The following is a 17,721-nucleotide window of genomic DNA, read 5'->3' on the forward strand; positions in this document are numbered from 1 at the left end:
ACGGTTCTGGTTCTTGGAGTAGGAGGAAGGAGCCACGGGTGCAAGACGCCCTCTGGGTGCACATCCCGCCCCTCCCCCCACCCCGGGACTCACAGTGCATTTGTGAGGCTTCTCCCCCGTGTGCCTGCGCATGTGCACCACCAGCATATACTGGGCTTTGAAGGGTTTCTGTTCTCTGGAGCAGTCGAGCCACCGGCACACAAACTCCTTCTTCTCTCCGTGGATGTGGTCATTATTTATATGCTGGGTTTTGGGGAAAAAAAAAAGAGAAATCAAATGGAAATATACAACTCTTTTCTGCAGGCAGCATAACAGAGGGCCCCAAACCCCCTAACCTTAAGTCCTAAAGGCTCCACGGTACCTTTCCCATATGGCAGACGATTCTATTCTGGTTAGTACATTTCTTAAGTCAGTTTGCTGTTACCAACTGTGGAGAGACACTTTTTTTAACTAGCAGAAGTGACAGGATTTGGAAGAAGCTTGGAGTCCTGGAAAAGATACTGCAAGGGCAACGGAAGACAGGAGTTGTGAGATGGGGTGAGACACACACGTCCTCTCTGGGCCTCTGCTATCTTTCACCTGCCAAGTTGTGGTCCAGGTGAAGTGACCACAGAGGGGACCTCCAGCTCTCACCCTCTTCAGGCCTTGGGTAGCACCTGGGCCAGTGATGTGGCTTAAGACTGCAGGAAGGGCACACACACACACACACACACACACACACACACACGTCTGTAACAAGAACTAGGAAAAACCAAAGCACTTTTTCAAATGGCACTTTAGTTCCAGTTAGGGAGATCATTCTTTTGATAAGAATCACAGAGAAATGAACTTGACTGAAAATGAAGGCCAGGTGATCGTCAACAAAACAGTCTCTGAGGGTCTGTGCTATCCTCCTGCACAAAATAAAGGAACAAATCCCCTAGTTTCTAAGGTTCTTTCCAGCTGTAGAATTCTGTGAATTTGGTTTTAAAAATGAAGTTGAATGTCCCTGAAATTTCTCTGAATTCCGATTCAAAGTTTTAGAATCCCATTGTATATTAATAGAGTTCCTTGGATCCATACATCAAAGGTCCTACAACTGGGAGACAGGTGCAACCTACAGACACACCAGAAGACGTGGTTCTTAATTTGGATCAAACTTAGGTCTGCTCAAGTAAGATAATGTTCAGTCACGGGTGATGGGGGAAATCTGTGCCCTAGGTTGATCCTCTCGGTTTATTCTCTGGCTGCCCCATACTTTATCTGCCTTAATTCAAGGCATTTGTGAACCCTTGCCCACATATACATAGAAACACCACCAAAAAATTTGTGCAGTGACAGAAACCTCCCCTGGGTTTTCTGGGCCACGTAGCAGTGACAGGACTTTTAATTACTTTCTTGATGAGGTTCTGGGTCCTAACTGAGTGGTCTCTGGGGGCCTGGGGGTAAAATTCCATCACTCAGCCTTGCCCAGTTACTCCACTAGGCGACCGGTTGCTGTAAGGAAAAAAAAGAAAGCAGTCTGTTGTGTTGTGTTTGTAGTTTAAAACTGGATGAAGGCAGAGAAAAGCAATCATGGTATACTCTCCTAGAACAGCTCTCAGAAAGCCGGAGAGACAGGAGAGAGCAGGTGACATGGCCCAGGGTGCAGGCAGACAACCAAGATCCTTTCAGAAGCTCTGCACGTGACGAAGAACCCATAGAGAGAATCACTCCGGTTCATCACGGCATCGCAACCCCCTGATAGACAGTTGTGTGTTTTCTGTAAAAAGCTAACTGTCTTCAGTATGAGAGTTTCTTAAAACTGATGCTGGGAACAAGTTCACCTGTATCATTTTTCTAGATTCCATACATAAGTGGCATTATACAATAGTTTTTTTCTTTTTGACTTCACTCTGTATGGTAGGCTAGAGACACAGACGTAGAGAACACATACTGGACACCAAGGGGGACACGGGATGGGATGGATTGGGAGATTGGGACTGACATGTATACACTACTATACATGAAATAGATAACTAATGAGAGCCTAACTGTGTAGCACAGGGAACTCTACTCAGTGCTCTGTGGTGACCTAAATGAGAAGGGAATCCAAAAAAGAGGGGATGTATATATACACGTATACATATATGTATCAGATTAGATCAGATCAGTTGCTCAGTCGTGTCTGACTCTTTGCGACCCCATGAACTGCAGTACGCCAGGCCTCCCTGTCCATCACCAACTCCCGGAGTTCACTCAGACTCACATCCATCGAGTCAGTGATGCCATCCAGCCATCTCATCCTCTGTCGTTCCCTTCTCCTCCTGCCCCCAATCCCTCCCAGCATCAGAGTCTTTTCCAACGAGTCAACTCTTCGCATGAGGTGGCCAAAGTACTGGAGTTTCAGCTTTAGCATCATTCCCTCCAAAGAAATCCCAGGGCTGATCTCCTTCAGAATGGACTGCTTGGATCTCCTTGCAGTCCAAGGGACTCTCAAGAGTCTTCTCCAACACCACAGTTCAAAAGCATCAATTCTTCAGTGCTCAGCCTTCTTCACAGTCCAACTCTCACATCCATACGTGACCACAGGAAAAACCATAGCCTTGACTAGACAAACCTTTGTTGGCAAAGTAATGTCTCTGCTTTTGAATATGCTATCTAGGTTAGTCATAACTTTCCTTCCAAGGAGTAAGCGTCTTTTAATTTCATGGCTGCAGTCACCATCTGTAGTGATTTTGGAGCCCAGAAAAATAAAGTCTGACACTGTTTCCACTGTTTCCCCATCTATTTCCCATGAAGTGGTGGGACCGGATGCCATGATCTTCGTTTTCTGAATGTTGAGCTTTAGGACTTCCCTGGTGGCTCAGCTGATAAAGAATCTGCCTGCAGTGCGGGAGACCTGGGTTTGATCTCTGGGTGGGGAAGATCCCCTCGAGAAGGGAATGGCTACTCACTCCAGTATTCTGGCCTGGAGAATTCCATGGACTGTATTAGTGTCCACAGGGTTGCAAAGAGCTAGACATGACTGAGTGACTTTCATTTTCTTTTCACTTTCTTTTTTTTTATTAATTAATTTATTTATTTTACTTTTGTATTGATTTTGCCATACTTAAAGTGGCTTCCTAGGTGGCACCAATGGTAAAGAACCCACCTACCATTGCAGGAGACATTAGAGACTCAGGTTCGATCTCTGTGTTGGGAAGATCCACTAGAGAAGGGCATGGCAACCCACTCTAGTATTCTTGCCTGGAGAATCTCATGGACAGAGAAGCCTGGCAGGCTATAATCCATAGGCTTTCACAGAGTTGGAAATGACTAAAGCAACTTAGCAAGCAAGCATACTCATAGCTGATTCATTTTGCTGTACAGAAGAGGCTAACACAACATTGTAAAGCAACTATACTACAATAATATATATTTTTTAAAGCGATACAGGGGCACATACATGGATGAAGAGAACAGATCTGTCGGCCAGGGGACAATATGCCATCTTTAAATGTTTGCTTCAAGAACATGTCTGTGGTCCTTTCACATCGCCCAAGACTGTCCCAGATATGTACAGAAGCCCAGTCATTAAGCCCACATGATACGGAGGTGTTATACAAAGTCTCCTTTCTGGGGAAAACAATTAATGGTCACACAAATCCCCTCCATAAAGACTGCTCTTGGCTCAGCTATTTTCCACGTTATTAGACATTAAGCTCCTTGGATGAAGACATGAAAGAAAAAGAAGGATGAGAGGAAGGGAAGAAAGAAAGGAGGGAGGGAAAAGACAGGGAAAGTTAAAATTGGAATATGACCTGAGAGTTTGGGTTTAGTTAACTCCTTAGGTCAGGACCCACATCTTTTGGTTTTGTATTCTCAGCCACTGAGGGGTGGCCCTGGTACTTGGCAAGTCCTCCATAAATACCTGTTGGTTTGATTGGCTTAGGTGAGACACTGAACTTTCTCTGGAGCCAAGAATTTATATTTGATGCTTTTGCCTGACTTACTTCAACTACATTTTACCCAGTATCCATACAGTAAGATTTTAATGTAGATGCTGTATTACTTTAAAATAATATAGTATCAAGAATTCAAAAGAACTTGAATGATTGGAATGATATCCAAATGTGAACCCCATCTTGCCAGAGAGAATAAAAGAAATACTCAGTGATCACCACATTTCATCTATCCCCACATATTGACATGTATGTACTGAGTACTGCTGCACATCAGGTCCTGTGCTGTAGACTCAGACAGACCTGAGTCTTTTCCTGAGGAAATTACAGTCTGCTGGAGGGACATGGATAATGGCTTAAATGACTGTACAATTATAGTTATGCTCAGTGTTAGGAAGGGAAATAAGAGGGCTTTAGAAAAACAATTAACAGAGGGTCCCAAATCTGTGGGGAGCACCAAAGACCAGGGTCAGCTTCTCCAGTGAGAGGCATTTAAAGTGGGACTGAAGGATGAGTGGAGACCTGGTGGGTGTGCAGATGAGGACGGGGGTGGAGAAAAAGATGGGTGGAAGCCCCTAGAGAAGGTCAGATCTTGGTGCCATCGAGGAACCGGGAGAGGAACATGTAGGTAGGAGTGGATGTGCCAGGCAGACATGGGAGCAGCCCAGCACTGCCATTGCTGGGTGCAGTAGGAGGCATGAGCTTCCAGGGGCCCAGTGGAGACCTGTGAGGTGGCCAACCGGGGCCCACCTAAAATGCAGCACTCTGGGTCAGGTGTCCAGCAGGCAGACTATGAGAGAAACCTCTGCATGGAACTCATGTGCACCCACCAGGGCGCCTGAGATGACCAACAGGGAAGGTGTCACCTGAAGCTAGTAAAGCCTCCTGTCCTCCCCATCAGGCTGGAGGAGCCAGACTCTGGGTGGAGAGGAAAGAGGTGCCCTCCTTCAGGTGGGTGAGGTGGGAGAAAAACAAAGAGCCTGCCAGCCTCCTTGAGCTGGGAGCCTGGCCGGTGTAGGGGAAGAAGGCTGTGATTGGACAGGAGGCTGTAAGTTTAAACTGGATGAGACTTTAGTAACCAAAAGTGTAGAAGCTGCTAACCAGGGAGTCGAGGGATCTGCCATTGAGCTGGGATGGGGGTGCTGACAATGGGCTGAGGAGAGCAGTGCCTGGAAAATGCAAACCATCTCAGATTAATACCTGGCCAAGTTGCATCAGCCTCGACCTCTGGACAATGTCTGAAAAATCCCAGTGGTGGGAATCCAGTGCCCATCAGTAACCACAATACCCGGCCTTCTCTCATCTGGAGAGGAACAGAGGAGAAGTTCCTTGGGACCGTGGAAGCAACCTCAGTTTCAAAAAGGTTAGCATCTTGGGAATTTTCGCTTTCTGCCCCATAGAGTAGATCTAAGTCCTATCTAACATGCTTTTGTGTTTTTCTGAAACTGCTTGAGTGCCAACCTGGATTGAGACCACAAGTTACTGTTCTTGGAATGAGATTCTCTGACCTTGGTTGGCAGAGACCAGGTCAGTCTTGTTTGTCTTTAAGGGTTCAAATACTGAGCACAGGACATAATCAATTACTTCAAAGAAACACAGAAATCTTTCTGTTATTTAGGTTATTTATTTACGTTTTAATTTTTATTTGATATTGGATTGATTAACAATATTGTGTTAGTTTCAGGTGTACAGCAAAGTGATTCAGTGATACATATACATGTATCTGTTCTTTTTCAAATCTTTTTCTACGTAGGTTATTACGGAATATTGAGGAGAGTTCCCTGTGCTATACACTAGGTCCCTGTGTATATGTCATTTTGCATCTTTGAGCTTAAAACACTTTCCGAAGGTAGATTTCAGGTGAAACTTAAAATTCCAAGAAATCATAGACTTCATGTGTCCAAGTGTCCTAAATATTTACTCTGCCAAAAAAACCACTTTGGCCTCTGCAGGCACTCATGTAGGGCTCATGTTCGGACAGAGCTCATACCACAGGAGCATGGGAATAGGCCCGGGGGGTGGGTGGGTGAGGTGATGCACTGGAAGATGCCCCCAGACCAAGTTCGAATGAGCTGTGTACTTTTGGACAATTCACCTATCTGGGCCTTAATTTTTCCCATATGTAAAATGGAGGTGATGAACTACATTGGATGTTTACAAACTTTTTCTGTAAAAAACCAGAGAGTAAGTATTTTAGGCTCTGCAGGCCAAAAAGTTTCTATCGAGTCTGCTCACCTCTGCTGCTATTTTAACACGCAAATAAATGGGCTCAGCTATCTGTTGACGGATGCTGAAACTGTGAAGTATGCTAGGACAGTCTTTACATCTTTTTTCCAATTATTTAAAAGTGTAAAAATCATTCTTGGCTCCTGGGCTGTATAAACACAAGCAGTAGACAGATTTGGCCTGTGGGCCATTTATTTTGCTCTCCCTGAAATCTATGACTTCAAAGTTTCCTTTCTGGGCTAACAGAGCCCTTGACATTATTGGTTAGGCTGGCTCTAGAGCCCAAGGAAGTAAAATTAGGAGGAGGTATGTCTCAGGGCCAGAGCACAGAGAAGGCAGTAAAAAGGAATAAAAGTGAGGGTCATGATGACATGAGGGGAGGGAGTTAGCCAGACATATGTCCCTCTCTGCACCATGTTCCTGGGACTGAGTGAAAAAAGCACCTCTTCTTTGCTCACCGAAATCCTACGTAGCTAAGAAAAGGAATACACAGTGAATTCCTAACACTCAAACAGACAGGCAGATTCCCTAGGAGGCAGGCCTGAAATTCAAAGGGCCTCTGTTTATTTGTGGTTTCACTGAAAATTTGACTTCCTGGCAGTGAAAACGTTAATCAAATATATAAATAATTTAATTGGAGGGAAAATAATGCATGATTAAATTCCAAACTAATCCAACACCAAGACATGCAATTTGCCAGAGGCCCAAGCGCCAGAAAGAGATAGATGGTGTAAATTACGGCTCTGGATGCCAACTCTCTCAGCGGGGCCAACCCGGACAGCTCCCCGTCTGAATAAATAGGACGAGGACATCAGGACCAGGCAACCCCAGAAAGACTGAGTCCAGCCACTGAGTTTCCTGATGAAGTGAGATTGTAAACATTTGCCTCAAGAAACTGATGACTGATGAAAAAAATAAAGCATCTCAGGAGCCCACAGTCAACCAACCAAGCTGGTATCTGGCCATCGTGATCGTGTTTGTAACAGGATGAGCCAAGACCTGGGATTCTTGTCTCTTGTACTCCCCATGGAGCTCTGGGGGCACAGAGGAAGGTGCGGGGGGAATCACTACAGTTGGCCTGGCTATTGGAGAAGTGGAAGGTATTTCTTTCTTCTTTTTTAAAAAAATTTTCTTTAGGATATACTTGCTTTACAATGTTGTATTAGTTTCTACCGTACAGTAAAGTGAATCAGCTATATGCAAACATACATCCCCTCTGTTTCTTTTGGATTTCCTTTCCATTTAGGTCACCACAGAGCACTGAGTAGAGTTCCCTGTGCTATACAATAGGTTCTCATTAGTTATCTATTTTATATATAGTAGTGTATATATATCAATTCCAGTCTCCCAATTCATCCCACCCTCCCCTTCTTCCCTTGGTGTCCATACTTTGTTCTCTATGTCTGTGTCTCTATTTCTGTTAATATACACATATATGGGAGAAGGCAATGGCACCCCACTCCAGTACTCTTGCCTGGAAAATCCCATGGACAGAAGAGCCTGGTAGGCTGCAGTCCATGAGGTCGCTAAGAGTTGGGCATGACTAAGCAACTTCACATTCACTTTTCACTTTCGTGCATTGGAGAAGGAAATGGCAACCCACTCCAGTGTTCTTGCCTGGAGAATCCCAGGGACGGGGGAGCCTGGTGGGCTGCCGTCTATGGGGTCACACAGAGTCGGACACAACTGAAGCGACTTAGCAGCATACACGTATATAAGATAAGCTATAAACCATTTTTCTAGATGATACTTCTTTCAAGGGCATCTCTTTGAGAAGCCCACCACTTGGCATCAACCTTGGAGGCTGCAACGGTGCAGGAAGGAAAATGAAGCTTTTCTTTTACTAGCAGCAAAACAGATGCCCACAATAGACTTCACTGACTTCATCAGGATCCTTTCTTTTGTTTCTTATTTCAGTCTGAGTTCAGAGCTGACCATTCATCCTCAGTCTGTCCCTAACCCTTCTGACGAAACACACACATGCCGACCATCTATCCCAAATGTTTGCTGCTCCCCAAATAAGGCTGCTATTCAAGCAGTTCATGAACTCTGGAAGGACACTTCTGCCTTTTTTTTAATTGGAATATAATTGCTTTACAATGTTGTGTTAGTTTCTGCTGTACAATAAAGTGGATCAACTATAAGTGTGTGTATGTATATAACATATATATATATATATATATATATATCCATATATCCCCTTCCTCTTAAGCCTCCTTCCCATCCATCCTGCCATTCTACCCCTCTAGGTCATCATTGGTATAGCTAGCTCCGTTTGCTATATCACTGCTGCTGCTGCTGCTAAGTCGCTTCAGTCGTGTCCGACTCTGTGCGACCCCATAGACGGCAGCCCACCAGGCTCCCCCGTCCCTGGGATTCTCCAAGCAAGAACACTGGTGTGGGTTTCCATTTCCTTCTCCAGTGCGTGAAAGTGAAAAGTGAAAGTGAAGTCACTCAGTCGTGTCCAACTCAGCAACTTCATGGACTGCAGCCTACCAGGCTCCTCCGTCCATGGGGTTTTCCAGGCAAGAGTACTAGAGTGGGGTGCCATTGCCTTCTCCACAGTGTCCCACTAGCTATCTATTTTACACATGGTAGTGTATATACATATATATATATATATATATATCCATCCAAATCTCCCAATTCATCCCACCCCTCCCTCTCCCCGCCATGTCCACATGTCTGTTTTTCACGTCTGCGTCTCCATTCCTGCCCTTCTCCTTTGGCCCAATTCCCCACCAACTGACTCGGAGGAGAGGCTACCACAGGGCTCAGTGGTGTGGGTGGAAGGTTTGCACAGCTCCATTCACACTCTGCCCAGGTTAACCAGTAGACAAACACCTTGCTGTTGCCGGTGATTCATTCTCTAAATTAGCCACATCCCTAACATCAAGAAGGTAAATTCCTTCCACTGTTGAAATGAAAACATTACAGTTATGCAACCTAAAAACAGTGAAGGCAGGAAATGTAAAACTTCAGGCTCAACCCTCACCACCATTTCCATCAGGCTCCCCTGTGCATATACGTTACACACCAGTCTTTCTGGCAGTATCTCGTGTTTCTCAAATAACACCGAACTTTTTCACCAACTTAAAAAGTTGCTACAAGGAAAGTTGCCAAGATTTTCACAGCACAAGGTATATGTGAAAACCGAGAGTTACAGTTTTTAGAAAAACAATGTTCAGGTAAACATGATCTCTCTCTGCACACAAATGTCCATGATCACACGAATACACATATGCAATCACACACACATGTATGCACATGCATACACAAAGTACTCCCGTTTTAATAGAAAAGAAAATAAAGGCTCGGAAAGTGTTGCATTTCATATTTAAATACCCAAGACAATGGAACTGCACTGTGGGATTGCAAGGGATTGGGCTGACCTGGGATGTTGGCTGTATTCTTGTGTCATTTCTGATTTATGCCTTTGCTACATTTCTCTGTATCTACACACACGAATATGCCACTATCTGAATGCCATGATAATATTTTAAAAGGAAAAACATGAAACCAAGACTTTCCTTCTCAGACTATCAAACCAGTAATGTTTAATACTTTCTAAGTCAATTCACATTGCTGCTAGATGAGCTCACAAACAGGCCTGAGCAAATTAATATGTTTAACAGAACTCGATAATTTGAATCTTCTCCATATTGGCTCAGGAAGTCTGTTAAGAAGGCCTTCTACTTTGGCACAGAATGTGATATCAACAAGTAAACAATTTTAAGAAAGCTCAATTGGCTTCCTGACCTTATATTATAAATCTATGAGTAGGCTCCTGACTTCGTAGTCCAGAAATATTTCTGAAAAGCAGAAAAAGGGAAAAATAATTTTGAATCAAATAAAATTTACTTTACTTTCAAACTGATTTGGGAGAGAGGTTTAAAGGCTTTGCCTACAAGAATTCCTTGAAACTTTGCACCTGAAAGGAGCCATATACCTTTCTGATTTGTGTATTATTTGACATATGTAACATTTGGGAAAGTTTTACAATCGTGTGACACGGATTCTATTAGGTAGCCCCTGTGATTGGATTCCTTAAGGCTTTAGAAGGCAGAAGTGAAGAAAGCAGAAGTCAGAGACTATCGGGGTTGAAACAGGCCTTTTATCTCAATATGCACTTTAATTTTAGATAAATAAAATAATTTAAATGGTTTTGGTGGCACCCATCAATCTTCCTGGCAGAGTATTTAAAAAGCTATCATTGCTTGCTGTGGGAGGGATCTTCATGAAGACCTCACAAAATGACTGTTTCAGTTCACACTGGCTAATATATTCATGTAGCTTTCAGTTTTTAATCTAACTATAAAATGATACAGAAAACATCAAAAGGACTCCAGAATTTGGGTACAAAACTGCATTCTTTTTCTAAAAGTAGAGTACTTTCTTTCCTATTTCTGATCTGTGACTATTAAAAATTAGGGTGATATAAAAATTAAAATATGTTTCTTGGTTGAGAAAGAATAAATGTGCTTCTTGGTTAAGAAAAAGTCTCTCTGACAGTCATTAAAATCTTGTTTCTAGCTATAAATCTGTAATGAAATTATTTTATTCTATGAGTAAGAAAGGCAAAATTCCTTAAAACGGTAAATGTCTGGACAAAGGGCTTCACAACGTTCAATTGAGAGAATTGATATCAACTGAAAATACTGCCTCACTCCCACCACCACCAAGGTAAGCCGGAGACTGGGATTCCTTTCATCATTCACATTTAGGAGCAAGCACGAAGCTTGGCAACATTATGTTAAGGAAAGAAGTCAGTCACAAAAGGACAAATATTGTGAGATTCCATGTATTTGAAAGGCCCAGAACAGGCAAAGCTGTAAGTTAGTGCTTGGCTATGGTTGAGGAGGGATTGGAAGACGGAAAATGAGGTTTCTTTCTGGGATAATAAAAACACTGTAAAACTGATTGGAGTGATCGTGACACAACTCTGTGAATATATCCAAACATACTGAGTTGTTGTTTTCCTGAAACGGGTGGACAGCATGATATATGAATACAGCCCAAGAAAGATGTTACCATTCCCTCCAAAAAAAAGGAAAACCACAGAAATACACTTGGTGATGGCCTCTGCTAACAGAGGAAATTGTTGCGGAAGATAGGAAAAGGAGTCCAGGAACAGCCAAGCTGGATCTGCTCCCTCCAGGACTGTATCTAGGGCTTGGGGCTGGCAAATGATTTCCCAAGGAACCAAAGACTGCATCATATCATAGCTTGTATTCACACACACACACACAATCCACAGACAGATTGAATCAGAGTAGAACATACTGTTATGACCCGATATTTCCTGGTGGATTTCACACTGGACCCAACGTTAACAACCTGGGAACTTTATTTATATAACGTCTCTGAGTATTCCTTCTTCATCTTTCAAGTTGTAAAAATGAGTACAAAGGTGGAGAATATGAAATTTTGTGCAGAGTTATAAATAAAAGAAAATGAAAACATTGTACACGAATTTGTATATTCATATGTATGTTTGAGGAATTTAATGCAAAAATAGTGTATACTGGAAAAACTGCTATTTCCTAACACATGATCTATCCTAAGATTCACTAAAAATTTGTGGAAAATTCAAGCACAGGTAATTCAGAATTCTACTTTTTAATTTTTGTTGTTACCTTGAATTAGAAACTAGAAATAAATATGATATAATTTATCTAAGCTGATACCCCTCCCCCACAAGAAGTACATGCATTACTGGTTCAACTCCAGGACACAGAAATATATACTGGTTTAACCAAGCCAATGATTTAATGTATTAATGATTACGATGATTAATGTATTAATGATTAAGATGACCTAATATTAAAGATACTGCAGTTTTTGAGAAGGATTTTTAAAAAGAAAAGTGTAAATACTATTGATTAATGTTGTCTATTTTGCTTGGGCTTCCTTTGTGGCTCAGCAGTAAAAAAAAAAACTCCACCTGCAACGAAGGAGATGCAGGAGATGAGACATGGGTTTGATCCCTGGGTCAGGAAGATCTCCTGGAGAAGGAAATGGCACCCCACTCTAGAATTCTTGCCTGGAAAATTCCATGGACAGAGGAGCCTGGGGGGCTACAGTTCACAGGGTGGCAAAGAGTCAGAGACAACTTAGTGACGAACAAGAAGAAGTATAAGAATACTACTAGTAATAAATCCAGTCGGGCAAGACCATTCTGGCTTCCCAGCTGGCACTAGTGGTAAAGTGCCACCTGCCTTTACATCACCTGCCTGCCAATGCAGGAGATGTAAGAGATGTGGTTTGATCCCTGGGTCAGGAAGATCCCCTGGAACCGACTCCAGTATCCTTGCTTGGAGAATCCCATGGACAGAGGAGACTGGCAGTCTTTGTGAGCATACGGTCACAAAGAATTGGACACAACTTAAGCGACTTAGGATGTACACAAGACCTTTTTAACTATGTGTCACGGAATGAAATAATTTGGAAAGTCTGTCTCCCAAAAAGATCTTCTACTTCATTTCTTTGCACTTAACAAATTCATCAAACACGGTAAGCATCAAGTCTTCTGACCAAAGGTCTAGTTCCAAAGGAGAAGTAGCAAAAGGCTTCCCTTCTGTTCCTCACCCCCTCCTAGGCTGAGAAGAATGGCCAGGATGCAACCTGTAAGATGCAACCTTTCCTGAGGACCAAGTGAATCAGGCACTCACATGGATGGGTCATTTCTAAGAGTCCAGCATATCTGGAAAGCACGACCATTCATGACAATAGCATTTACCATCACACACACAGAAGACTTCAGAAGCCAAATTGTGTTCCAGAGCATTAAAATCCTCCCACTTTGTGGGCTAAGATTTCTGCCCCGAAGAGAAAAGAGGGTTCATGTGTGGTTTCTCTGTGCAGTAAGAATCCAACTAGTATTTGTAGAGTAGTTACACTCCGCAAAGTACTGTCAAAATACTTCTTACGTTATCATACTTTGAAAGGTGGGTTATATGTGTACAATCATACAGTTGTAACAGCACACCTTACACTTTTAATTTGAGATGTTTAATGTGTTCACACACGCACACATATATACTGTGACTAGTTCTAAGAAGAATAAGCAAGACTCATTTTTTAAAGTCTTTCTGAATACTAAGGTAGATACAAACTTTTCCTTTTTGTGATATAAAATATTAAGAATTCCAATATCTAGGGGCATACAAAATATTAGTCTTTAATGACTTAATTTTTTTCTAATGAATTTCTTTTTTTTTTTATTGAAGGATAAAAATCAAAATTAATTTTTATTGATTTACAATGTTGTGTTACTTTCAGGTATATAGCAGGATGATCCAGTTATATATACATACATATATATATGTATATATATATAATTTTTCAGATTCTTTTCACTTCTAGGTGATAAAAAATATTGAGTGTAGCTTTATGGTCATAGCAATCCACCAAACCTGAACATCCAGTTATTGTTTTTTGTAAAGAGCCTTAGCAGACAGTATGATTGTGAGAAAATTCAAAATTCAAGGAAAAATAAATAAAAGTGAATTAAAGGTGTGACTTGACTTTGAAAGGTTGGTTTCTCATTCACTGCTCTTATAAAAGCTGCCATGTTCCCTCCATTCAAGTCTGATTCTGAACATTTTGGCACTCAGCCCTTGAACTGGCATTTTCATTTCATTTCATTTCAGTCTCATAATTTTAATGGCTAGAATTTTTGTGAAAGTAGAAACAAATACAATAAAATGTATTTGAGGACTCCTCTGCTGTTCCAATGGTTAAGAATCCTTGCAATGCAGGGGACATGAGTCTGATCCCCGGTCAGGGAATTAAGATTCCCCACGTGCAAGGAGCAGCCAAGCCTGCACACACAGCAACTAGAGAAGCCCATGAGCCACGGTGAAGATGCCACATACTGTAACTAGCATCCAATGCAGGCCAATAAATAAATAAACATTTTAGAAATATTTGGATTTCAAATCTATTTTTAGTATTTGGAGAAGAGTCAAGTATCTTTTTTTTTTTTTTTTTCAATGACATCCTTTGAAAATACGGGATAGAAAAGTTATCCTGAGGCCAGTCCAGTCCAAGCCACATCCCTGACCATGACCCACCCTAAAGGTCTTCTGCCCATCACCTTGCAAAGAAACTGTCCTCTTGCATGAAAAGTGCCAGGAGAGTTTCTCACAGTCAGAAGAAGATTCAGTTAGCATGTATGTGCCAAGACGGCGGTTGTGACTGCTGATGGCAGAAACACAGGCAAATCTCAAGAGCTATTGGAAGAAAGGAAGGAAGCAGGCAAGCAGGCAAAATTATCCATTTGGAAATCTGCCCACAGTCCCGCTGGGCTGACTCATTCATTCACTATTAACTCAATGCTTACTTATGATATGACGGTTACTGAGCTAGACACTGAAGAGCCAAGACTCAGTAAGACACGTCCACTGGATCTTAGCCAAGACTGGCTGTCAGAACAACGCAGAAAGAAATACTGTTTAAAAATTAGCTTTCACATCACAGACACCTTTGCAATTAAGTAAGCCACCCAGAAGAATGCACGAGTCTCCATATCATAGACAACTGGCAGGCCTGTTTGCCCCAAGCTTTTGTCTTACCAAAATAAAATGGGAAGAAGGCCTCTAGACCTCTCTGCTTTTGTAAGCTTTTCAACATGTAGAACAATTTACCATTTTTCAATCAACGCAATTTATGTACCTGCTACCCTCCATGAGGGGGGTGAATGGCCTAAGGCACCAGACCCCAGGCAACCAAAAGAAAGTTTAAGCAGGGCAGTGATCAGACTTTTGTTTATAAAAGGTAACTCTAGCAGGCATACCAGAGGAACTGGACAGTGAGCCCATTTGTGCTTTTATGCATACTAGGTTGCTTCAATCACGTCCAACTCAACTCTGTGACCCTATGGACAGTAGCCCACCAGGCTCCTCTGCCCATGAGATTCTCCAGGCAAGAGTACTGGAGTAGGTTGCCATGCTCTCCTCCAGGGGATCTTCCAGACCCAGGGATCAAACGTGGGTCAGTTGCACTGGCAGGCAGTTCTTTCCACTAGCACCACCTGGGATGCCCAAGCCCATTTAGGGAGCTGCTATAATTATCCAAGAGAGAGACATGGTTCTGAACTAAGGGCAGAGGCCGTGAAGATGGCTAGAAGGGGCTCCATTTGAGAGACCATTGGAATAATGTGTTCAGGGTGAATTAGAGAGAGGTAATATGGGGTCACACAGAGTCGGACATGACTGAAGCGACTTAGCAGCAGCAGCAGCAATAATAAGTGATACCAAAGTTTCTGCACTTCCCTGGTGACTCAGACGATAAAGAATCCACATGCCAATGCAGGAGACTCAGGTTCGATCCATGATTTGGAAAGATCCCCTGGAGAAGGGAATGACTACCCACTTTAGTATTCTTGCCTGGAGAATTCCATGGACGGAGGAGCCTGGTGGGCTACAGTCCGTGAGGTCACAATGAGTTGGATACAACTGAGCGACTCACACACACACACACACACACACACACATACTGCAGTTTCTAACTTGAAAGATTCTGAGACAACAAATGGCATGGGAGGTCAAAGAGATTTGGAAGAGAGTGCTTCTGTTTGATAACATATTGGAGGTGCTTCTGAGGCAGGAGGTAGATGGGCCCCCCAGGGAGAGCAATTGGAGTTTGTTCCCTGTGGACAGAAACTCTATCAATAGCAGGACAATCAAGAGGGGAGGTTGGGCCCTATCTAAGTAAGAGATGAGTCCACATATTTCTCACCTTGCAGTCAAGGAAACCTTCCTGACAAGAAAGATCCTTGGAGGTCAAAAGGGGAGTGATGCTAAGCTACCCGTAGACCCCTTCAGTGGAATCTGTCTTGGCTGAGAGATGCGCATGCACGCATGGGAGGATCCTGAGATATACCAAATACAGACTCAGAACCAGGCAAATCAAAATGCTTAGCCAAAGGAAACCAGAAGGAAATGCCCCATAAGAGTAATTCAAACTACCACAAGGGTGCGACTCTCTCTTTCTGAGTCCACCTGTGTGTCTATCCACACATACCATACTCTTTTTCCTCCTAGTAAACACTTGTCTCCCTACTCTCCACCTCTGTGGGACTTCTCTGCAAAGCTGAAGGGTCTGGGCCTTGTCACTGGCCACTGGTCTAGTGGCTTGAGTTCAGTGCTCTCACTAACATGACCCAGCCTCAACCTCTGGCCAGGAACCCAAGACACCCTGCTTCAAGCCTCTACAGACTGGGCCACCAAAGATCACCTCCAGGACATCTCCAACAAAGAAGACAAATCTAAACACAAAGATTCAAGAAACAAAGACTGTGGCTGAAGAAAGAGAGCAGCTCCCTTCCCTACCCAATATTGTGTTTGGTGACCCCAATATACACAGAATTTTGAGGATTTCGTAAAGCCCAGTTTGAAAACCACTGACCTATGGAGACTGTACACAAGATGAAGAAGGACAGCAAATGGGAAGGACAGAGACCAGTGTTTAAGAGTCAGGGAAATAAAAAAGGAAGTAAAGGAGAGAACAAAGGACTCAGAGCAACAGGACAGGGACTGGGAAACACCAACTGTGTTGAGCGGATTTGGAGAATTCCTGGGCAGATGAAGACAGAAGTTAAAGCAACAAAAGGTACGTTTTCTTCCAGAGGCAGCTTCCCAGTTCCAGTAAGTCTGGATGGATCAGATAAGAAAGAGAAAAAATGTCTAGGGACGCGGTCATGGTTTAGTCGCTAAGTCATGTTCAACTCTTTGCTCCTCTATGGAGCAAAGCCCATATAGGGTGAGCCTGCAGCCCACCAGGCTCGTCTGTCCATGGGATTCTTCTGGCAAGAATACTGGAGTGGGTTGCCATTTCCTTCTCCAGGGGATCTTTCCAACCCATGGTTAGAGAATATAAACTTAAGAAGGGAAACCGGCTCATTTGTCATTCCCAGGCTGGAGGGGGCTGAGGAATGTTGGACAGAAGTCAATAATATTTGATTTTTAAGCTGTTTGCTGTTTTGAACACTTTTTGTTTTCCCCAAAGCTATCTGTATAATTCAGTTCTGTGTAACAGTGTTCATCAAGGAGCTGTGCACAGCTGGAGGAGAGAAGACCACCCTCATCTTGCCATCCCAAGGACAGAGTGCCGGAAATGGAGCCTCAGTGGGGGCTGAGTGCTCAGCAAGACCGGAGATGGAATCCAAGACCACCTAGACTATGCAGCAGGGGGTGGGGGCAGACAGAATGTGGACAGAAGTGCAGAGCCAATGCTTTAAAGGCAAATGCCACTTAAGAGGCTGGACAGCTTGGACCTGCAGCTGGAGACACCTGGGTTACATCTAGGATGGAGCCCTAAGTCAAGATAATTTTACCTCCTTCAAGTCCTTCTTGGAGTGCTGCTTCCCTGATGAGACTCATCATCCCATTTATAGTGCAACCTCCCTACACCCACCTTGAACTTTCCACCCCTCCCCCTCCCCTGCTGCTCTATCCACTACCCTCCTTATCATTGCCAACATACTGTGATTTACATACAGAGACTGTTCATGATTTATTGCCTGCCTCCCCATGAGAATGTCAATTCCACACAGATGGATATATCTACTGATTTTGTTCAATGGTGTGTC

At 43.2% G+C, this 17,721-nt stretch overlaps 1 protein-coding gene across 7 annotated transcripts in view; it reads right to left on the bottom strand.

The window, feature by feature from the left end:
* The window catches only part of GLI3 (GLI family zinc finger 3), a 318,882-nt gene that overhangs the window by 19,361 nt on the left and 281,800 nt on the right, over nucleotides 1-17,721 (bottom strand). For all 7 annotated transcript variants that reach the window (XM_086396029.1, XM_086396032.1, XM_086396027.1 and 4 more), the window contains one exon: nucleotides 94-243. In XM_086396029.1, the coding sequence (XP_086252155.1) occupies nucleotides 94-243 (150 nt within the window). The remainder of the gene's footprint in view (nucleotides 1-93; nucleotides 244-17,721) is intronic.

Source organism: Bos grunniens, chromosome 4 (genome assembly GCF_055505025.1).
Source record: "Bos grunniens cultivar Pamir isolate PY7600 chromosome 4, Bosgru_T2T1.0, whole genome shotgun sequence".
Classification (NCBI taxonomy): domain Eukaryota; kingdom Metazoa; phylum Chordata; class Mammalia; order Artiodactyla; family Bovidae; genus Bos; species Bos grunniens.